The 23,975-nt window shown below is 38.6% G+C and overlaps 2 protein-coding genes across 4 annotated transcripts; one reads left to right on the forward strand and one right to left on the reverse strand.

Annotated features, from left to right (window-relative positions):
* Positions 1 to 135: 135 nt before the first annotated feature.
* Positions 136 to 13,260, reverse strand: LOC132149485 (monocarboxylate transporter 6-like). Its single transcript, XM_059558774.1, has 5 exons — positions 13,071 to 13,260; positions 8,338 to 8,734; positions 3,334 to 3,477; positions 2,388 to 3,251; positions 136 to 931 (listed from the first exon to the last, which is right to left on the reverse strand). The coding sequence occupies exons 2-5, from the start codon at positions 8,711 to 8,713 to the stop codon at positions 678 to 680; spliced, it is 1,638 nt and encodes a 545-aa protein (XP_059414757.1). The 5' UTR covers positions 8,714 to 8,734; positions 13,071 to 13,260; the 3' UTR covers positions 136 to 677.
* Positions 13,261 to 16,333: 3,073 nt separating this feature from the next.
* On the forward strand, positions 16,334 to 23,758 carry LOC132149486 (ATP synthase subunit d, mitochondrial-like). 3 transcript variants are annotated; one of them, XM_059558775.1, is made up of 6 exons: positions 16,334 to 16,456; positions 16,906 to 17,037; positions 19,619 to 19,715; positions 19,802 to 19,873; positions 20,212 to 20,274; positions 23,464 to 23,758. In XM_059558775.1, exons 2-6 carry the CDS (start codon positions 16,916 to 16,918, stop codon positions 23,593 to 23,595), a joined length of 486 nt encoding a protein of 161 aa, XP_059414758.1. In that variant the 5' UTR covers positions 16,334 to 16,456; positions 16,906 to 16,915; the 3' UTR covers positions 23,596 to 23,758. The 3 variants fall into 3 exon arrangements, with proteins under 3 accessions (XP_059414758.1, XP_059414760.1, XP_059414759.1); XM_059558777.1 differs by having other exon boundaries at positions 19,826 to 19,873; XM_059558776.1 differs by having other exon boundaries at positions 16,342 to 16,460.
* The last annotated feature ends 217 nt before the right edge of the window (positions 23,759 to 23,975 follow it).

Genomic DNA, 23,975 nt, shown 5'->3' on the forward strand with positions numbered 1-23,975 from the left:
TTAGGTCAAATGATGGACAGATTACAGAGTGCACCTTTAACTAAGGCATTCGAATTTGACCAGGGAGGGGGGAATGTGACTTTACTTCCAGCGTGACTCGGTCATCTGACTACAGCAGGGCAGTTATTGAGATCAAACACAAACAGCAATGAGAGAAAATGACTGATGATTTTCTTTAAAATATATAAATATATGAGTTACTGATTTTAAAAAGTAGAACACAAAACTAAAAAAAAAAATATAACAACATATAACAAAAAGATATAACATTTATAATTAAAGGAATCTAGAAATAATTAAAAAATCATCTTAAATTATCTGTTTTCTACATTCATTTGTTCCCAGCAGAATCTAAATTACAGTAATGTGAATGTCAATTATAACTAGCCTTTGTTAGAAATCCTGAAGTAGACTAGAGTAATAACTGAAATGAAATTTTCTAAATGTTTTATGAGATGATCTGAAGTGATTCAAGTTCCCATGTTGCACCATGTAATAGATTGGACCAGAACTTTTCATAGTCCTTTTCTATTTTTACAGCAGTCCAAAAACCTTTATGTGCTTTATCTGTGTTCATACTCTGTGACAAATACATCTGATCGTCCACTAACTGGAAAAGATTAGGTTCCTGTGCACTGAATGAACAAAATGAGTACGGCGAAAAACACACAAGGTGGTCACACATCAGTCTCCATGTCTCTGACACTGTTACTGTGTAAAGGCACTGGACTGTAATCACAGTCAGTGGTCATCTTAATGCTTGGCTTCAGTGCGTTTGTGTCTTTATGAGTGAAGGAGCTCTTAAGCTCTCTGTCCTTCTGTCTGTCCAGCCAGTAGAAGGACAGCATAATGAAGAGACCAGCTGAGGAGCCAGTTATGCTGCAGGCGAAGAACACATAGGAATATTGCCTAGTGCTGTCAACCAGCATTCCTGGAGAAAAAAAAAAAGATTTCTAAAAAGTCACAAAAGATGGGAGTGAAACAGCCCCTGCTGGTGGATGTTAGAACTATAACATACCATTTAATTAATTCTGTAATTTATTGCAAAATGTTTAGTTACTGTACACTATCATTTAAAAGTTTGGGGTCAGTATGATTTTTAAATGTTTATGATAGAAGTCTCTTATGCTCATCAAGACTACATTTACGTGGTCCAAAAATACAGTACTATTTGAATATGCCATTTATTACTGTGATGCAGAAATAATGAATGAATTTTCAGCATCATTTCTCCAGTCTTCAGTGTCACATGATCTTTCAGAAATCTTCTTAAATGCTGATTTGCTGCTCAAGAAACATTTCTTATTATTATCAATGTTGACAACAGTTGTGCTGCTTAATATCGGTGTTAAGATATAATTTTTATTCCAGGATTCTTCGATAAACAGAAAGTTGAAAAGATTTATTTGAAATAGAAGTATAGTGTTTTATGTCATTTCCAATCAATTGAATGCGTCCTCTGAATAAAAGTATTACTTTAAAAAATATTACTAAAGTTAAAAAGTAAAAGTATTACTAAAAGTATTAAAGTATTACTTTGAACAGTAACACATATACAGATATTAAGTGTTTTGAAGAATATTTGTAACAAAACAGTTTTGGTTTCTATTGACTTCTATTGTAATTTAAACCAAAACGGTTTGGTTACTAACATTCTTCAAAATATCTTTTACGTCCCACAGAAGAAAGTAAGTCATACAGTTTTGGATTAACATTAGGGTGAGTAAATTATGACAGAATTTTCTGAAGGCCATATTAAAAATAAACAAATAAATACAACTGAGGCTAATATAGCATAATATATCATTGTGTAACACCCTCTCATTCAAAAATTGTATTCTCTATGATTTATAAGTTGTTTTCCTCATGGAGGACCAAAAAATGCCCCCACAAGGTCAAAAATGACTGATAGCATTATGCTTGTAGGGACTTTTGGTCCCCATAAAGTAGGAAATACCAGGTACACACTGACCAAACTTCTTTATTTCTTCTATAAAGGGATTAAAATTCTAAAATTCCCGATGGCCAGTCTGGGCCTGCCAAGAACCCTACAGGTGGAGGAGAAGAAATGTGAAGAAATACTGATCTAAATTGTGGATTGTTTATCACTATTAACACTATTCTATTAATTTAATTGTTGAATATTGTACATGAATTGATCTACTAATTAATCAATCTAATTAATCTACTTCAAAGGAACTACTTTTATGATGCTTTTGTTATGTTTGTTTTGGAGTGTGAGAACCACTTTGTTGTTGTATGGAAAAGAACACAGTGTATGAAGGTGACATTTCTTGGCATTGACAAATACAAGCAGGCATGCTGTTTTAACCCACTAATGTTGTGCTAAAGCATATGCAAACTGTAGGAAAAATGCATTACATCACCTGCTAACGGTGGGCCAATCAGCAGCATGATGCTCTCCATAATGCTGATGAGGCCCAGGGCGGATGGGAAGCGGCTCATCTCCACCGTGTCCATCAGTACAGTGAACAACAAGGAGCCGATGAGACTCATGGAAATCCCAAACACTATAACATACGCCAGCAGTACTGGGTAACTGGCGGCCATCCCACAGATGCAGCTGCTTAATTCGTTGATCAGCACCGCCGTGGCAAACAGATATGCAAATTTATGGCTTCCACGGAAGCGAGGCAGCCCGAAAACCAGTGCTGCTGCGGGTCGAACTGTGATGTTGATCAACCCGAGGATGGCCATCAGTAGAGCGGCTCGGACTTGCTCTATACCATAATCGGTGGCATAGGGAACCAGGTAAATGAGAGGCACCACGAAGCCCAGCATCATCCAGGACACCCCAAGAGCATAGGCACAGAAGTACGGGTTACTGCACAGCAGGTCGAAAGCCATGTGCCTGCTCAGGAAAGACATGACAGTGGAGAGAGTGGCCCGTAGATGGCCTTTCAGACCCTCTCGTTCATGAGAAATGGAACGGCAATTGGTTTTGAGCTGGTGATTGTTCGTCTGTCCGGTTCTGGCATCCATTTTTGGTTTGGCCCCAAGGGGGCGCATTACAGCCCCACAAACACAACAGTTCAGCAGAATCCCTCCCAGCACCAGAAAGCTGCCCCGCCAGCCAAAGCTGCTCAACAGATAGTTGGCTAGCAATGGTTGGATGCTCATCCCAAGTGCAGTGCCAGTGGAAGACAAGGCATTGGCGAATGCCCTGCGCCGCACAAAGTAGTGGCCCACCATGGTAATCGACGGCTGGAAAGACAAAGAGAATCCCATTCCTGAGAAGGAAAGATGATCATTCAGTCCATGTGGCCTACTGAGCAATCAGTTTCTGAGAAGGCAATCCACAGGCCTACCTACCTGTGATAATGCCAGCAGTGATATACAGCTCTACTAATGTCTGTGCAAACGAGCTGGCTGCCATTCCCAGTCCGCTCAGGATCCCACCGATAATTATTGTTGTACGGCAACCGAGGCACTCCACGAGAACACTACATAAGGCGCCTACGGAAAGACAAAGGCATTGTTATGTGAACAATAATGAACATGCTGGTCGTGAAAACACAGTGTCACGATGTGCACACAATAACTGCAGCTGACTTACAGATGATCCTGTTTAATGTCCGCACACGTATGCAGATGATGACAAACAATAGTTTGCCAGCAGTGATATACTGAAAGCTGATGTTTGATTTGTTAGGATCGGACACTATTTTGACCGAGATACAACTATTTGAAATCTGGAATCTGAGGGTGCAAAAAAATCTAAATACTGAGAAAATTCCCTTTAAAGTTGTCCATATGAAAGCAATGCATATAACCTGAGGTGGAAAGAGTACAAAAATATTCTACTCAAGTAAAAGTACCATTACATTAATGAAATTTTACTTAAGTACAAGTAAAAGTACCAGTCTAAAAAATCAACTCAAGTAAAAGTAAAAAGTAGCTCATTTAAAATTTACTCAGAGTAAAAATTACTTAGTTACATTTTAACAGTTGGAGGGAGTCAAAAATGGGACAGGCCAAGGGTGTCAAACTCAGTTCCTGCAGGGCCACAGTACTGCACAGTTTAGATTTAACCCTAATTAAACACACCTGATCCAGCTAATCTAATCATTTAGGTTTATTTGAAAACTACATGATATGTGTGCTGGAGCAGGGTTAGAACTAAACTCTGCAGGGCTACGGCCCTCCAGGAACTGAGTTTGACACCCCTGGGATAGGTCTATTAATCACAAACTAGTTGTTTTTAATTAAAGGAATCAGTTATTTAGAATAATAAAACATTTGGGCTGTTACCAGGCAAATCATTATCAACAAACTCATCTTTTCAATACAGAGGAAATGCAAAAGCTTCATCGGACGTGGCATTTAGATGTATTTACACACTGTTTAGTGCAGGACAAGAATGCATTTAACCTGCAGTTACAAATGCATGAATAATGTTTTGATATGCCAGACATAAAATGTTGAATGCTCATTTGAAATTATAAAAACTTAATTATAAAAAAAAAAAAATCAAAAGATACTTTAAATGTGAAATTAAAATGGCCAGTATGTGTCAGCAAGTCACTGTTAATAAGTGAGTCATTGCGATTGAACCAAATCATTTAAACGGTTGATTCATTCAGAAACGAAACACTGTCATGTTGCTCAGAGATGCAAAATTTTGCTTTGGTGGCTGTGTTTGGAATAAATTTTTGTTGTAGAAATAGAGCAAAAACCGGCAATATGGTGTCTAAAACGCAAGTCTCTTAGTTTGCTGTCCTGTTGTAAAAAAAAAATATATATATATATATAAATATATAAATATATATATATAAATATAAATATATATTTAATAAATATAAATATATAAATATATATATATATATATATATCATTGGCGGCTGCTGGTCTTTCAAAGAGGGGAAGCTCATTTTCGGCCTACATTATAACCCTCTGATGGTCTTCATTTGTAGTGACACTCGGGGTCTTTTTGACCCCAGACAATAACATTTCATTTTGTAATAGTAAAATATTTAAATTTTTTACAAATATAATTTTACTCTGTTCATTTATGTTTTTACTAAACTTTGTACAGTTTTTGGAGGATTTAAATCTTTTACATTTCTATAAATAAATAAATATTTATTTAAATAGGCTTTTTTTTTTTTACAAAAAAAGAAAAAAGCATTTCAGGTAAAATTCACTTCATAAAAGACCCAGATTTCTAACTTTCATACATGGGGATACCATGGATAATTTTATAAGGTTTAATGTAAGATTTTTGCCCATTTTTGGGGAAATTCAGTTTAAAAATTGTAATAAATCACTTTAACCACTAGATGGCTATAGTGTGTGTGTGTGTGTGTGTGTGTGTGCGTGCGCGCGCACATTTTCAATCTTAGTTACCAATTCAATTTTGTGGTGGTTCTGCATTTTACAAATATCAAGAAATATTGCCGCAGTTTGTCTTTCGAATACACTTGAGAAATCCGCGATCATGGGACTGAGCGTGAAACAGCTTCGCCGACTTCTTATGGTGCAGACCGCTGTCAGTCAAAAGGAGATCGACAGATCCTCCAATCATCACGCGGAAGCCCAGTCTTCATTCACCTCCAGAGACGATGAGCGTCCGTGGGCGGGACATAATCGCAGCATTTATCCAATGACCGTCTAGCTTCGGAGCACAGAAAAAAACTGTTCAAAGAAAGCCCCATTGAAGTCGCTCGGCTTCTTTAGGGAAATGCACTGTGACGCTGCGGGAATGTATGAGAAGAAAATCGAGTCAGCCGACTTGTAGCTGATTAACACAATACATAATACACAATAGTACATATTTGACCGTTGTTTTTTTTTTTTTTACATTACGTGGGGTTGATGTCTTGTCGAGATTTTATAAACTGCTAGTTTGGTCTCCCTAGGCAAGCACAGCATAATAGAGTATAAATATGGGCAGGGGTTCACTTCATTTCCTTCAAGTTCAACTTCAGAATATGACGGGGTTTCGTTTTCAGCGGTGTCTGCACCACGTTTTGTCCGTCTGCATCTTTCTTGTGATTTTAGCGCCAGTTTGCCCTCCTGCCCATTATTTACTGACATAGCTTCCAGGGAGCGATTTTTTTTTTACTCAGTAATTAATGTGTTTTAAAATGTAGCGAAGTACAATACTTCAAACTAAATATACTTAAGTAAAAGTAAAATTACAGATTAAAAAAAATACTTAAAAAAGTAGAAGTACACAAAAAAGCTACTCAATTACAGTAACGCGAGTAAATGTAATTCGTTACTTTCCACCTCTGCATATAACTAATCAAAAATTAAGTTTTTATATATTTATGGTAGGAACATTACAAAATATATTTATGGAACATGATCTTTATTCAATATCCTGTAATGATTTTTGGCATAAAAGAAAAGGTTTGGATATTGTTAAAAAAATACCCCAGCAACTTAAGACTGGTTTTGTGGTCCAGGGTCACATTTGGTATTGAAACACTCTATATCTGCCAATGAAAGTCTTTTTGCAGCATTTAATACACTCTCACAGAAAGGTTCTTGATCTTGATCTTGATTATGGGATCAGGCTGCCATTTCCATGCAGCAATAAGATGCAGCCCACATAAACATGGACTACATTTACAGAAATCACTCAAATACCTGAAGACTTACACATAACATGCAGGGGGAGGGGATACATATTCGTTCCCATGACTTATTTATCCAGACCTTCTTTTTAGTAAACAGTGACCACTTAGTACAAATTTGTTCCTTAATTTAAAATTTTGTTCAAACAAGGTGACAGGTTAGTTTATGCCACTGGTTAACATGTTTGACCACTCAAACAGACCAATGTCCTGAAAAAGTTTTATATAATAACAACCTCCTGTTCGATTCAGGGCTGTGTGGCTGAACATAAATATTTTAGTTCATAAAGTTCCTGTGAAGTGTGCACTAAGTTACACTTTATTTCAATAGTCCACTCAAGATATTGTATATACAGATTAACATTTCAAATGTTTGGGGTCAGTAGTATTCCTTTTGAAGGAAATTCATTTTTAATTCAGCAAGGACACATGAAATTAATTCAAAGTGACAGTAAAGTAAATCCTGAAAAATATGTGCCACGGTCCCCAAAAAAATATTAATCAGCACAACGATGCTGAAATTCAGTGTTGCATCACAGGAGTAAATTACAGTTGACTATTATCCAAATAGAAAGTAGTTATTTTAAATTACCGTATTTTCCGGACTATAATTCACACTTTTTTTAATAGTTTGGCTGGTCCTGCGACTTAGTTTAATAGTCAGGTGCGACTTATTTATCAAAATTAATTTGACATGAACCAAAAGAAAACATGACCGTCTACAGCCGCGAGAGGGCGCTCTATGCTGCTCATTGCTCCTGTACATAGACTACACTGAAAACAAAGAGCGCCCTCTCGCGGCTGTAGACGGTCATGTTTTCTTTTGGTTCTTCGTTTTAAATAAATGTGATTTATAATCCAGTGCGATTTATATGTTTTTTTCCTCGTCATGTCATATTTTTGGACTGATGCGACTTATACTTAGGTGCGACATATAGTCCAAAAAATATGTACAATAAAATCCCAGAATATTACAGTATTTACTGTATATGTTTGATTAAATAATTACAGCCTTGGAAAACAGAAAAAAAAATATATAAAAAAAAATCCTTCAGATCCCAAACTTTAGAATGGTAGTGTATGTATTGTATATAATGCATAATTTTTCATACTCATTGATAAATTAATTGTGGTAAATTGATTAATCGAGTTTAAAAGTAAATAATTATTATATTATTATATGAATATTTTAAATTAATTACTAAATCAAGGATTTTTTTTTGGATAAAGTGATTTAAATCAAATACAGTATGTATGATTTGTGTCTTTACTCTTATCTAAGAATAGTAATGGTTGCATATCTGGTGTACTTTGTCCTCAAGCACAGCTGCCTAGTAACGATCAATAAGCTGCATTAAGCTGAATAAAAATCTCAGTGCCCCAAATCCTTTTTCACCACGTCAGCTATTCTTTGAGTTAGTACTCACTGGGTTGGAGTGCAATAACTGGATACATTTCTCTGTGAAGTGATATATCAATGCACACTCCTTACGATTAAAAATCTCACTTACGATGGCCAAAACTCCCACTGTCATCCTCTGACCTATGTGTGTGTTTATGCCTCGTGTCATGAAACAGATCAGTGTTGCACAACCATTTAAGTACAGTAACTTGAGAGAAGTGTTTTTCAAATACTGTATCTGACCCTGTGGTGTGGGTGAATGCGGGAGCACCGTGAGGATTGCGTCATGAACTAATGCATCATGAATCAGTAGTATAAGAGATCCCTCCCTACCGCATGCATGGAGCACTGCTATCATGATGGCTGGCACCCATGACGTTTCAGTGTTGCTGGCCTGGAAGTCATTCTGCAAGTCTGTGTAAAATATCCCAATGCAAGAAGGGAAAGCCAGAGTCATCGCTAAGACCAGAACGGTAGCTGCTACGACCACCCAGCCCCAGCCATCATCAGGCGCCACCGAGCCACCGCCGCTGTCCTCGGCTCCTCCAGTGGAAGGATGCTGCCCCTCTGGAACACTGGAGGATTCTTCTTCCTGTTGATCTGGCTCCTCAAACACAAGGTCTGTTTCTGCAGCCTCCAGAGAGGACGACCTGCTTCGCGATACAAAGGTTGTGGCAGCATCCTGACGAATCTTCACACCCTCCGTCATTATGTCTCCTCACTCAAGTGCCTACAGGGATGAGACAACAAGCAAATTATCATCCATTTTATAGTATTATCTAAACACGTTAAATATTTTTTTGGAATGTATACTTGAGGAATAAACATCTCCCTGCATTTATGTATGTATGTATATATATGCACTGTATGCAAAAAGTGGCGTCTCTGAGTGGCGCCGATACAGGATGGCTGCCTCCGTGACGTGCTCTGCAGTTGTTTTTGTGTTTTTGTTAGTTTGTCCTGTCTTTAGTTATATTCCTGCAATCAGTTTCACCAGGGACGAATTGCTGGATATTCGGCAACACACATCTCCCGATATTTCACCGGTTTTCGACTATTCTGATGTTTTGCTGGACATTCTTGTCGGCGGAGCAGCTGCGCTGATCACACGCTTCAAGAGGACGCGCATGCGGGGAAAGCGAGCGGGAGCGCTCGTGAGACTCAGAAAACGCGGATTTCGAACGCCGTTGCCTAGCATCCATCTGGCAAATCTCCGCTCTCTACCCAACAAAACGGACGAACTGCTTCTGCTCTCTCGGACAAATAAAGATTTCTCTCACTCTGCTGCTCTGTGTTTCACGGAAACTTGGCTGAATGACACCATACCGGACAGCGCGCTCCATCTGCCGGACTTTCAGCTGTTTAGAGCGGATCGCGACGCAGAATCAACGGGGAAATCGCGCGGCGGCGGGACATGCTTTTACATCAATGAACGGTGGTGTACAGATGTAACTGTGTTAAAGAAGACGTGCTGCTCAAATCTCGAAACGCTCTTCATTAACTGCAAGCCGTTCTATTCGCCGCGGGAGTTTCATTCGTTCATTCTGGTTAGTGTTTACATCCCTCCTCAAGCGCACGTGAGCTCAGCTTTACAGAAACTCGCTGAGCAGATCACAGACACAGAACAACAACACCCAGACTCTGTTTTAATCATTCTTGGGGACTTTAATAAAGCCAATCTCTCCCGTGAACTGCCAAAATACAGACAGCATGTTACTTGTCCCACAAGAGACAGTAATATATTGGATCACTGTTACACAACAATAAAGGATGCATTTCACTCTGTTCCATGAGCAGCTTTGGGACATTCTGATCACCTTCTGGTTCATCTTATACCGACCTACAGGCAGAAACTAAAATCAGCTAAACCTGTATTAAGGACTGTAAAAAGATGGACTAATGAAGCAGAGCAGGATTTACAATCTTGTTTTGACCTCACTGATTGGAGTGTTTTTGAAGCTGCTGCCACTGATCTGGACGAGCTCACAGAGACTGTAACATCATATATCAGTTTCTGTGAGGATATGTGTATTCCTACCAAGACTCAACTAAATTACAACAATGACAAACCGTGGTTCACTGCAAAACTCAGACAGCTCCGTCAGGCCAAAGAAGATGCTTACGTGAAGGGGGACAATGTCTTGTATAAACAGGCTAAATACACACTGGAAAAGGAGATCAAAGTGGCAAAGAGGAATTATTCTGAAAAAATAAGGACTCAGTTCACTTCGAACGACTCCGCATCAGTGTGGAAAAGCCTAAAGAAGATCACCAATTACAAGACACCACCCCCCAGCACTGTGGAAAATCAACAACTGGCAGACGATCTGAACGAGTTTTACTGCAGGTTTGAAAGAACACCAATCACCTGCCCTGAACACCTCTCCACACAACCGTTCACACCAATAACAACTCCTGCAACCAACCCTGAATGCCTCTCCAAACAAACGTTCACACCATTCACAGCTCCTGCAACCAACCCTGAATGCCTCTCCACACAACCGTTCACACCATTAACAGCTCCTGCAACCCATCCTGATCACCTCTCCAATCAACCGCTCTCACCATTCACAACTCCTGCAACCAACCCTGAATGCCTCTCCAAACAACTGTTCACACCACTCACAACTCCTGCAACCCACCCTGAACACCTCTCCAATCAAGCGCTCTCACCATTCACACCTCCTGCATCCCCCCTCTCCCCCACACCTGCAATACAGATCAGCGAGGATGCGGTGCGCCAGGTCTTCAGGAAGCAGAAAAGGAAAAAAGCACCAGGCCCAGATTGTGTTACACCAGCCTGTCTGAAATCCTGTGCTGACCAGCTGGCCCCCATCTTCACAAAGATCTTCAACAGATCGCTGGAGCGGTGCGAAGTCCCTTCATGCTTCAAACGCTCCACCATCATCCCCATCCCAAAGAAATCCAAAATTACAGGACTAAATGACTACAGGCCTGTGGCTCTAACGTCTGTAGTCATGAAGTCATTTGAAAAACTGGTGCTGGCCCACCTGAAGGACATCACTGGACCCTTGCTGGATCCTCTTCAGTTTGCCTACAGAGCAAACAGGTCTGTGGACGATGCAGTAAACATCGGACTGCATTATGTTCTGCAACACCTAGACAGACCGGGGACCTATGTGAGGATCCTGTTTGTGGACTTCAGCTCTGCCTTCAACACGATCATCCCAAACCTCCTCCTGCCCAAACTAACTCAGCTCTCCGTGCCCACCTCCGTCTGTCAGTGGATCAACAGCTTCCTCACAGACAGGCAGCAGCTAGTGAGGCTGGGAAAATACACATCCAGCACCTGTACAATCAGCACCGGAGCTCCCCAGGGCTGTGTTCTCTCCCCACTGCTCTTCTCCCTGTACACTAATGACTGCACATCTAAGGACCCCTCTGTCAAGCTCCTGAAGTTTGCAGATGACACCACACTCATCGGCCTCATTCAGGACGGTGACGAGTCTGCTTACAGACAGGAGGTTAAAGAGCTGGCTGTCTGGTGCAGTCTCAACAACCTGGAGCTAAACACGCTCAAAACAGTGGAGATGATCGTGGACTTCAGGAGAAACCCCCCTGCACTCCCCCCACTCACCATCATGAACAGCACTGTGACTGCAGTGGAGTCATTCAGGTTCCTGGGCACCACTATCTCTCAGGACCTGAAGTGGGACATTCACATTGACTCCATTGTGAAAAAGGCCCAGCAGAGGTTGTACTTCCTTCGCCAGCTGAGGAAGTTTAACCTGCCACAGGATCTGCTGAAACAGTTCTACTCCACCATCATCGAATCCATCCTCTGCACTTCAGTAACTGTCTGGTTCAGCTCAGCTTCTAAATCGGACCTCAGAAGACTACAGAGGGTAGTCCGGACTGCTGAGCGAATTATCGGTACAACCCTCCCATCTATTCAAGAACTGTACTTATCCAGAGTGAGCAAAAGGGCTGTTAAAATCACTCTGGACCCCTCACATCCAGCACACTCCCTCTTTGAACTGTTGCCATCTGGTCGACGCTACAGAGCACTGAGCACCAGAACGACCAGACACAGGAACAGTTTCTTCCCTCAGGCAATCCATCTTATGAACAGCTGATAATAACTGTGGGACACACTACACTATTTATATTTATATACACTACACTTTTTATTCAACACACATACTTAGCGTACACGTAAATCTTTTGCACATAATATACATGTACATACATGGAACACACTATACTACTTATATTTATATACACATACACTTATTTATCCAAACACACATACTTAGCGTACAGTTACAATTTTTCCACATAATATACATGTACATACATAAATGCTCTTTTTAATATACCTGCCATACATTGTCAATTTGTATATTGTCAATCCTTACCCACCTATTTGTATTTTTTTGTATTTTTTATTCCTTATTGTGTTTTTTGTTCTGTCGCTGTTATGTTGCACTGCGGAGCTCTGTCACGAAAACAAATTCCTCGTATGTGTGAACATACCTGGCAATAAAGCTCATTCTGATTCTGATTCTGATTCTGATTCTGAAAAGGAGTGCTTAAAATCAAAACACACTCAAACACACACATTGATAGATTGTCAACCATATTGTGGGATTGAGCGCCAAGTTGTTTGTGTCACAGAAAGTCATATTGTCCTGTGACCAAGCAATTTAAAAAAAAAAAAGGTAAATAAGATTTTTTAAAGCCTATATATTGTAAAATGAAATTATTATATATATATGATTACACTTTCCATTATTAATGTCAAATTCATATTCTCCTCACTTCGCCTTGTTTTAAATATTTTTGTATTATTATTTATTATTTTATTCGTATTACATTACATTTTAACATATGTTTTACATTCACAAAACTGAATTACCACAGCTGTCTCTTTATAATACCATACCAGAGAGAAAAAAAAGAAAGAAAAAAAAAACCTTGCTATGTAAAACATCTATAATCATTGTCGACAATTTGATTTGACTTGATTTGGTTGATTAATCGTATTGATCGTATTGGCATACGTTTAATAGTAGAATGTACAAGAAAGTTTTATAATTGCTCACTTTTCTTTTCTGTTCCGTGATTGTTCACCGGCAGCATCACGCGCACAATCAGTTCCTGAAAGGCACCGGTAATCCGCTCGGTCCGTTACGCGGTGCAAGTAACATTCAACAACCGAAAATGATTCATTCGTTTATAACCTTGATATTTCGTTCAGCTGTCTCCATGAGACTGGCACAACGCGAGTAATTATTTTAACAGGGCTCTCAAGTGTCACTCATTGAGCGTGACAGTCACTCATTTCGGTCTTTTGTCACGCACTCCCGCCACACATTGTATTTCTCACGCAGAAAAACTATTAATAATATATTTAATATGCCGCAGCGCCCAAAAGTTATCTGGTCGCGCCACTCTCACTATGGAAACCGGCAGGAATCAAGCGCGTCTCCCCTGGACTGAGTTCTTAATCGAGCCTGCCACTTATCAGCCAATCAAAAAAAAAGAAATAGGCTACACAATAGCCAATCAGAAAATAGCACTATTGTATCTGGGTAAGATTTTTTTACAGCCTGTTCACTGACAACATCTGCTCAGAACAAGTAACGTTAGTCTAGGCCTAGTCATATTTTCGTTATCACACGACATATTGTCACATTATAAATATATCTCTCTCCAATAGGCTAAATAATTTTATTAGCACTAAATTAATTAAAGTGTATTGCATAGTCGATGTTATAGGTCACTTTTAAAATCATGTCATATTTTATAATTATATAATCCTGGCCATGGATGCATTAATCATTGCATCTGTCTTTCAAAGATGTCAGGTAAAAGGCAACTAAGCATCCTTTCCTTCACCCTGAGAGGAAAGCCCCCCAAAAAGAGCAGGTTACAGGATGCTGGCCCAGAGAAGGTGGCGAAAATGGTAGGAGTCCAAAAAGGCAACAAACACTTACAACAAACAACACCAGTCATAATCTCTCTCTCTCTCTCTCTCTCTCTCTCTCTCTCTCTCTCTCTCTCACACAAACACTCGCACTCAAACACACACACACACACAAAAATTTTATAAATGGAAATTGAATAAACACTTTGTATTTGGTTAAATTGTCAGTGTCATGTGTCGTGGGGAAGTCGTGGCCTAATGGTTAGAGAGTCGGACTCCCAATCGAAAGGTTGTGAGTTCGAGTCCCGTGCCGGCAGGAATTGTGGGTGAGCAAGGCATCGAACCCCCAACTGCTCCCTGGGCGCCGCAGCATAAATGGCTGCCCACTGCTCCGGATGTGTGCTCACAGTGTGTGTGTGTGTTCACTGCTCTGTGTGTGTGCATTTCGGATGGGTTAATGCAGAGCACAAATTCTGAGTATGGGTCACCATACTTGGCTGAATGTCACTTCACTTTAATATTTTCTTCTTGGGGGGTGAAGAAAATTGCTCCTCTTGCTCCTATGTTTGTTCCTCACCTATAGGATGTAGATGACATCTGTACTTGACGTTTAGTGATCCTCGGTGTGTGTTGCTGTTGAACACACTTTATAAACCCCATTATGATCTATTCATCGCTGACCCTTTGCCACGCTATATCGAACTCTGACGTAATAAAACAACCGACAGCGTCGCAAATCCCACCCACGTCAGAGCGAATAAACCACAGCATCCCATCATGATAAGATACTGAAGGTGCGTTTCCTTTTTCATACAGTATTTCTATTAATGTATGGTAGTTATACACTACTACCAGTGAACACTATTAAGGGGTTAAAGTAAAAGCGTAAAATGTGCACTAAGTCATTTCTTACAATTCATTAAAAACATTTTCTTATAATGTTTGTTTATGAGAATGGAAAACAGGTGATAGTGTATAAAGCTGATGAGTGTTCTGTTTGGTCCACATTAATATGACATTAGCCTATTGTTCAACAGTCAGTAGCCTATGGATATATATATATATATATATATACATTTTAAGAAACCAATGATTTTATACAGCAAAGAGGCATTCAATTGATCAAAAGTGACAGTAAAGATAAGGTATTTATAATGTTAAGATTTATATTTCAAATAAATGCTGTATTTGTTTCCACTAAAATATTAAACAGTACAACTGTAATAACACTGATAATAAAAGTTTCTTGGGCAGCAAATCAGCTTAGTAGAATAATTTCATGAAAGGATCATGTAACACTAAAGACTGGAGTAATGATGTTGAAAATTCAGATTTGCATCACAGGAATAAATTCCAACTTAAAATAAATTCAGATAGAAAAGTTATTTTAAACGATATAATAATATTTCATTATTACAGTTTATCACTGGAAGTGCTCTAATATTTGACGGATGTCAGGTAAACCTTTTAAACAAGGGTTCTCTATATGTTTGCTTATGGATTAATGCACATGTATATTTTCAAGCATGCACTGATAACATAAAAAATATTGTGAAGTTCAGAAAGTGAAGTCTAACATTTAAGTATTGCTTTAAAGCAGAAGGGTCACAAAACAGGTGCCTTTTGTGCTTCTCACATGTGTTTTAAAAAATTAGAAGCAAACTCAAATTTCACAAACAGATTTCACCTCTGTCTGTGTATATCAGTTTATCTTTTGCCCAGTTGATTGTGTCAGTGGGGTATGATCCTAAAATGTTAACTATTTTAGGCTAATGTCAAATTAAACTGTAAAACTGCCAACCCAGTTACCTTTCTGAAGACAGGGTTATATTTCAATACAGTACTGAACAAAAATCATACAGAACTTTACTTTGAAAATCACCGTAAAAAAAAAAAAGAGTGAGCTATTTCGCAGAATGACCCAGAGAATCAATAAGAGTCGCAGATAGGCAGACGGCCACAGACCAGCACAGGTCAAAATGCCTGTGCCTTAAAATAGTCAACAAGCAGACTTAAGTCAGAGAAAAAAATTAGACAACACAACATGCCATGATCGAAGCCGCTGATCATCGAAAGGTTTTTGGTTTAGCGTAAATATGCAAATAACACATTTAAAACATGTGTATGTTATTGACACACTGATGTGTATTGCTGGAAGGTTTTACATTGGTCTGTATAAATATCTATTTGACTCATCAAATTGCTGTAACAGTTGATTTTTGTTTTGATAAGCGTTTAAAAAAAAATAAGCCTACTCGATGGATTGCCTTGTAGACATACCCTTTAGCCTAACCATAAAATGTTAACATGGTAAGCATAGGTTCCATCCATATAAAATAAATAAAAAATGACACAAATCTCTGATTTTGAACACACGAGGGAGCACCATAACCATATTATATATAACATTCGTGCCCCCTAGTGTACAGTACAATGCATTGCAGTGTTGCAGCTTTCCTCCAGTCCGCTGGGTGTCAGTAGCGAGCGCTGATTTCTTAACCGCGCTTCCGCTCTGCGGCCTCGTTCACGCTTCTGTCATTGCAGCGGCTTGATCCTCGAGCAGTAAGTACGTGTCGAAATTCAGTCGTTTGATTAATATTGAAACGCCGATTGTTTTTATTTGAATTAATAATGAACACTAGGTTTATCTTTCCTGTTAATGATGAATGAAACTGTTTTTGGGTGGTTATATTTGTGTTTATCTTCTAGAAGTCATACGCTGACCTTGTCTTGTTCACTTGTGCAGAGAAGGCTTTTCGTGTGAATTGTTCTTATTAACATAATTTCTGATAAAAATGGAAAACAATAACTTTTATGAAAGCTATTTAAATGCGAAAAGGGTTTTCTAAGCTGGTGTCTTTCTAAGTCCTGTGTGTTGGTATTCTGTGACTGTTTAGAGCTGGATAACATTCATGAAGTGTTTTGCTTTGCATGCAGTTGGTTCAGTTTGCAGGCTTGTGAAGGATCTTTGTCATTCTGAATAACCGTGTCTGCATGAAATGTTTTGCCAGGAGCAGAGAGATGGCTGGGCGCCGTGCAGCTGTGAAGGCTATCGACTGGGTGGCTTTTGCAGAGAGGGTCCCACCGAACCAGAGGGCCATGTTCAACAGCTTGAAGACCCGCAGTGATTCTGTAGCTGCTAAGTGAGTCTGTCTGCTGGCTCCATGAAGCACATGAACTGCACAGTTTCAACTAGCTAAATAAACCATTATCATTGTGCCCTTGTGCAAAAAAACATAGGTCAGGTGCAGGTCAATGGACTGTCCCGGTTATAAGTGTACTGTATGTAAAAAAATAAAAATAAAATAATTAGATATACATATACTTGACTAAAGCTGTGTTGATGCACTTTTTAACAATTCTTCTTCCTCAAGATATTGAATCAGTACTTATGGATTAAAAAACAAAAATCTACATGGATTGGTTTCGAAGTTTGTTTCAGTCCAGTCAGAGCCAGTTCTGTTGTCTAGACAATAGTGGACAAAAATTTTATTTTCTGATATTCTACAGTTTCATTCACGATGTAGATCTAATATCGCAATGCTTTGCGATTCAGTCATGATGTTTACATATTGTGAAATATTATACAACTGCTTTTTATTTGAGTGTGTTTAAAAATGTAATTAATTCCTGTGATGGAAAGCTGAATTTTTAGCATCATTTCTCCAGTCTTCAGTGTCACATGATCCTTCATGAATCATTTTTTATTCTGATTTGCTCAAAAAAATTAAGAGTTTTGCTGCTTAATATTTTTGTGGAAAATGTGATGCACTACTATTCAGATGATGAAAGTGACCGCAAAGGTATTTTTAATGTTACACAATTTCTATTTCAAATAATAATAAAATAAAAAAAACATTGAAAAAAAATTCAGCAAAAACTGTCAACATTGATGAGCCATTCTTAATAATTGAGCAAATCAGTATTTCAGAATGATTTCTGAAGGATCATGTGTTACTTAAAGGGATAGTTCACTTTCAAATTAAATTTTGATATGTTTTAGCTTACCTCAAGGACATCCAAGATGTAGGTTTCTTTGTTTCCTCAGTATTTCCCATTTTAATTTTTTTAGGTCCAACCGTTCTTGTCTGTGACTCACATAATGGATGTCTATGGTCACCACCTCAAAGAGCATGCAAAGAGGAGTCAAAATTAAACAATTCCCCATCATAAGTACACATTGATGACCTAATACAAGAAACAAGTGGTTTATGTAAGAAAAGCTTTTTTACCTTTTGTACACAACCACGTCCAACTGATCTGAGTGCACGAGTGCTTCCTGATATGACGTGCGTGCGCGCTCTGGCTTTAGTCTGTGCAAGCCCGGAAAGCCCCGGATGTGATGTCTCGCGCATGTACATCACTCATTGTTTACCTTACGCTACGCTTTCAATCTGCACTGTCTGAAATATAATGCAGTAATTGTAATAAATTAATGTTTATAATGCACCCTATAATCGTTGCGTTTATAATAAAAATACAACACATTACTCACTCTATTGACAGCGTGCCATTGGGTCCCTCTGGCATTGGACGTCGCCTCCAGTTTATACGTGGCAAACTAAACACAACGAGCAAAACGCTGCGTCTCAACAGCGGAGAAAAATCAGGATCTTCAGTCAGGCAGGTGTGTGATGTGATACTGTCAATGTTCTCCTCGTCATCTTGTAGTTGTTCCATTCGTGACAACATATGCTCTCCACTTCTGTTGGTATCTCACAACACTTGCTACTAAAACACAACCAATTTTGAAGAGATCTCTGTCTCTGAGGCTTGAAGACGTGCTGCTGCAGCGGATCGCTCCTGAGTACTTGGTCTGTGTATTCTGTTTCAAATAAATATGGTTGTGAAAAAAATTCAACATTGTCTATGGATATATTGAAATCGTCTTCCATTGCAATTTCCTGTACGTTTAAATATGTTTAGATCTTCACAGTGAAAGGTAATACTTCCAAAATCTGTGTAAACCATAGGCAGTAAGTGTAAACAATGAGTGATGTACACGTGCGAGAGATCGCTTCCGGCGCTTGCACAGACTAAAGCCAGAGCGCGCGCTCACGTCACATCGGGAAGCAGCACTCGCGAACTCAGATCAGTTGGACGTGGTTGTGTACAAGAGGTAAAAACGATATAAATACTGTTCGTTTTCTTACACAATCCGCTCGTTTCGTGTCTTAGGTCATCAATGTGTACTTACAATGGGGAATTGTTTAATTTTGACTCCTCTTTGCATGCTCTTTGAGGTGGTGACCATAGACATCCATTATGTGAGTCACAGACAAGAACGGTTGGACCTAAAAATATCAAAATGGGAAATACTGAGGAAACAGAGAAACCTACATCTTGGATTTCCTTGAGGTAAGCTAAAACATACCAAAATTTAATTTAAAAATGAACTATCCCTTTAAGACTGGAGTAATGCTTTGCCTAAAGGAATACATATTTTAAGAAAACAATTTTAAATTGTAATTATATTTTACAATATTACTATTTGTACTGTATTTTCTATTAAATAAACCTAGAATCGGTGAGCATATAAAACACATTTCAAAATATAAAAATGTTAAATATTCCTAACTTTTGACTGGTTGTGTGTTTTTAAATGCTGAAATACACAAACACCGGTTTTTGGATTTAGATCTAGATTTAGAAAATTACAGAAACATTACATTTCGTATCAAACAAGTCAATTCTAATTTGTGCTGAACTATGTTTTACTTGCAGACTTGCGTCCTTGCCAGAGAAGCCAGCTTCCATCGACTGGACTTACTACAGGAGTGTTGTGGCTAAAGCAGGCATGGTGGATGAGTTTGAGAAGAAGGTGAGAGCCAGTGATGTCTTGGTCTCCCTTTTCTTGTTTTTCAAGGTGTCTTATCTTGTTTTTCCTCCCTGTGTCTCATTCTACAGTTTGCTGAATTGACAGTCCCTCAGCCAGTGGACACTCAGACAGCAAAGATTGATTCCCAGGAGCAGGAGGCCGTGAGTCTCTCCTCATACTTCAGCACAGCACATACTTTCTACACTGTTATTTTTTAAGTGGACACAACAAAGAAATGAACATATTTCACTTATATGCAGCCATATAACAATACAGGTTTATAAACGGCAACATTACCCACCACTAGTTTAGACATTTGAATACTTCAGTCAACATTTTTGAGTGCTAATGCATTTAATCATTGACGAGGTCAGAGTTTTGAAAACAATTTTAACATCATTCTGTAAATGGTTACTTTTACTGTACTAGGCCAAATTCAGGGCATTTGGTTATTCCAGTAGTTATTTGCAAGTAATTGTTGTCTTTTACTGTATTTCAGAACAAAACTGCAGCTGCTTATTTGGAAGCATCTAAAGCACACATTGCTGAGTATGAGAAGGGGGTGAGTTTAACCTGCAGCATTACTGTGTTGATAAAGTCACTTGGCAATTTATTCTAATCTATCTTGGCAAATTAGTCTAAAAGTGCATGTAAGTGCCAAACCATTTAATAAATGTGCATCTGGACCAGAACATGATCCCATGGCTTTTGTCATGTGTTTCTAAGAAATAATGACTTCTTGCTGACCCATTGACCATAACCCATAATACGGAGTAGTCTAAAAATGTTAGAAGTAGCTAACGGTGATCGAAGAAACACACTTGCGCAAAAATGTACATGAACTAATAGGGCTGCATGATAAATCATAATGAAATCAAAATCATAATTAGACAGAAGCTAGGATTGTCGTGTGTATCTTTTGGTGCTTTTCCACTGCATGGTACGGCACGGTTTTTGGTATTGTGGGTGGGGGGAGTGCATGTACAGTTCTCTCTCCACCTTCAATACCACGACTTAGGTGCCCTTGAGCAAGGCATCGAACCCCCAACTGCTCCCCGGGCGCCGCAGCATAAATGGCTGCCCACTGCTCCGGGTGTGTGCTCACAGTGTGTGTGTTCACTGCTCTGGGTGTGTGCTCACAGTGTGTGTGTGTGTGTTCACTGCTCTGTGTGTGTGCATTTCGGATGGGTTAAATGCAGAGCACAAATTCTGAGTATGGGTCACCATACTTGGCTGAATGTCACTTCACTTTACTTTCGGTATGGTTCACTTTTGGGGGGTTTTCCACTGGGTACAGTACTTGGTACTTTTTTTAGTGCCACTTTTTTTAATCAGCGGTAAATTCCATCAGGTGCGTGATTTCACATAGAGCAGCTGTTACTACAGAGAGCCGTTGTTAACTAAGAAGCTGCACAAATAAACACTGAAAATTAACGTGGATTTGTGCAGCTTCTCAGTTAACAACGGCTCTGTGTAGTAACAGCTGCTCTATGTGAAATCACGCACCTGAGGGAATTTACCGCTGATTAGAGAACAGGCTTTACTGACGAGATGTGCATAACGATCGGCCATCATGATCGGAACACCCCTAATTACAAAAACGTGACATGAAAACTGCTGATCACTGATTGATCAATGTTGTCACTACCTGCGTCACTGAACTTGTGACACTAACTAAAATTGGCTGTTTCATGGTCTGTTGAGGAAGTACAGAGTCTCTTTCGTTGATGGTGACATGGAATGAAAAAGTTTTTCAGGAGTCGTAGCCGTATTTGTGGCGCAACTGCTGCAACTGAATAATCCCGCCTGATTATTGAATAAAATAAATTAAAAAAAATTTTTACCTGGGTCTTCAGTCTGTGATTAGCTCACCTCACCTCTTGTCTGACAAGTCTTTCAGGTCGAGTCGTTCCTTAATCACCTGATAGACCCATACGCTATTTCTGACATTTGTCACTGTGTTTTTGTTACCGTTTCTTCAGGATCTGTGGTGTTATTATTTTTTAATTAAAACCCTGTTATAAATAAAATATTGATGAATTTGTCTTTTTGACTGTCTATCAGTAAATAAACACTAGGCTTTATAATAATATAATAATCCAAGCCTACAATACAAAGTATTTATAGCCTAGTTTGTTCATTTTTAATAAAATTGAGTTTGCTGGTATAATAATTGCTTTTCCTAGGCAGACTTGACAAATTGGTCTAATGTATGTACAAGTAGATTGCTCAAAAAGGACATAATGACATAAGTTAAAAGCAAATAATATTTTGAATCCTAAACAAGTAACACTACAGTTCTATAGTCTAATCTGAAGGGTGAACTCAAAAGACATAAATCATACAAGGTCATTTTTTGAAGATTATAATCAACTGTTAAATAAATAAATAAATAAAAAACGGGAAACAATCTCTTCATCAAAGAAATTTCACCACCATATGGACAAAATTTAAAGCATAACCAGTAATTATAATAAAAATAAGTACTATGCACCCATTTGTAAGGAAGGAAGGTTGTAAATGAACTAATTACTCCATGAACTTATTAGCCAATATTGTCACGTGACAAAAGAACTAACAACCCGAAGAACCGAAAGATGAACGAATCAATTCTCTTTCCGGCTCAATACTGCATTGGTTTAACGTATGGGTATGTCACGTGAATAAGGAACGAGTCAAAACCCGATAGACCTGAACTATGAACTAATCAATTCTCTTTCCGGCTCAAGACTGCATTGGTTTAACGTATGGGTATGTCACGTGATTAAGGAATGACTCGACCCGAAAGACTCATGAGATGTACTAATCAATTCTCTTTCCGGCTCAGACTACACAATTTTAGCGTATGGGTATGTCACGTGATTAAGGAACGAGTCAAAACCCGATAGACCTGAACTATGAACTAATCAATTCTCTTTCCGACTCAAGACTGCATTGACTGACACGGGGGAATTACTACTAGCGGAGCAGAACCTATAGAATATTGCGCATGCGCGCCTGAACGAATCACCCCCGAGACGACTCGTTCTTCCCGAGTCACATTAAAGATTCGTTCAAGAACGACACATCACTAGTGGTTGCTGAATAAACAGAAGATTAATAGACTAATAAACGCATGACTACGGCAATATATGGTTTGTCTAAGGTCTTATTATAATATTTATTATAATAAAGTATATCTATTATGCAATGTTAATGACATAGCCTTTATCACTGCTTAGAATACAATTAAATATGTTGCGTGCTTTATTCTATGTATGAAGCCATGTCGTCTCTCAGAAGGATTTATTTCACATACGTTATGAAGTGAGTTTGGAGTAAAAACATGTTATTAAATGTGGTATATTCACCTGCTTTCAGATGGAGCAGCATTTAATACACAGAGCGGTAGTTCACTGACAAGCTATGCAAACAGCTGTCATTATCGCTAGCGTTTTCTGTGACTTCATAATCGTACGATTATATCATGTGCATAGTTTTTTTTTTTTTTTTTTCTTGCATGTTGCTTGTCAGAACTACTGCTCTTTGTATTAAATGCTGCTCCATCTGAATGCAGGTGAAGGAGATTTACTACTGATCACAGAACCGACTTTACTGACAAGATGTGCATGACAATCACATTCGATTAATCCTGCAGCCCTATTAGCTAAATAATTTGTCTATGAAACCCATCAATAAAAAGATTGGATTTGATCAAATTCAAAATTAACAAGCATTTTACTAATTTTTCCACTCTGTTTGTCCTTGGCAGCTTGAGAAGTTCAGGAACATGATTCCTTTCGATCAGATGACCATAGAAGATCTCAACAACACCTTCCCAGAGACCAAGCTGGACAAGGCCAAACATCCATACTGGCCACACAAGCCTATTGCCGACTTGTAATTTATTAGCAGCAGCCAGCGCTTCAGTAATGTACCTTTGAGTCTGAGGTTGCTCGGTATAGTCTGGTCTGAGTAATGCTTCTGCTGTAGAAGTGATTCCAGTCGTGAAATGACCCATTTCTGTTTTACTTGTGGATAAAAATAAAGACAAATTGTTTAAATAATTTTTTGTATTATTTTTGCACAACATTTTGAAACATAAGTAAAAAAAATTATTAATAGTATTAGATTAACCAATTAGCCATGAGAGGTTGGGATCTTTTTTTTTTTTTTTTAAACAACCAGTAAATGCATTTTTTAAAGGAGTAGTTTGCCCAAAAATGAACATTTTCTGAAAATGTACTCTCACTCAGGTCATCCAAGATGTAGATGAGTTTATTT

The sequence above is a fragment of the Carassius carassius genome, chromosome 9 (genome assembly GCF_963082965.1).
Source record: "Carassius carassius chromosome 9, fCarCar2.1, whole genome shotgun sequence".
NCBI classification, from domain to species: Eukaryota; Metazoa; Chordata; class Actinopteri; order Cypriniformes; family Cyprinidae; genus Carassius; species Carassius carassius.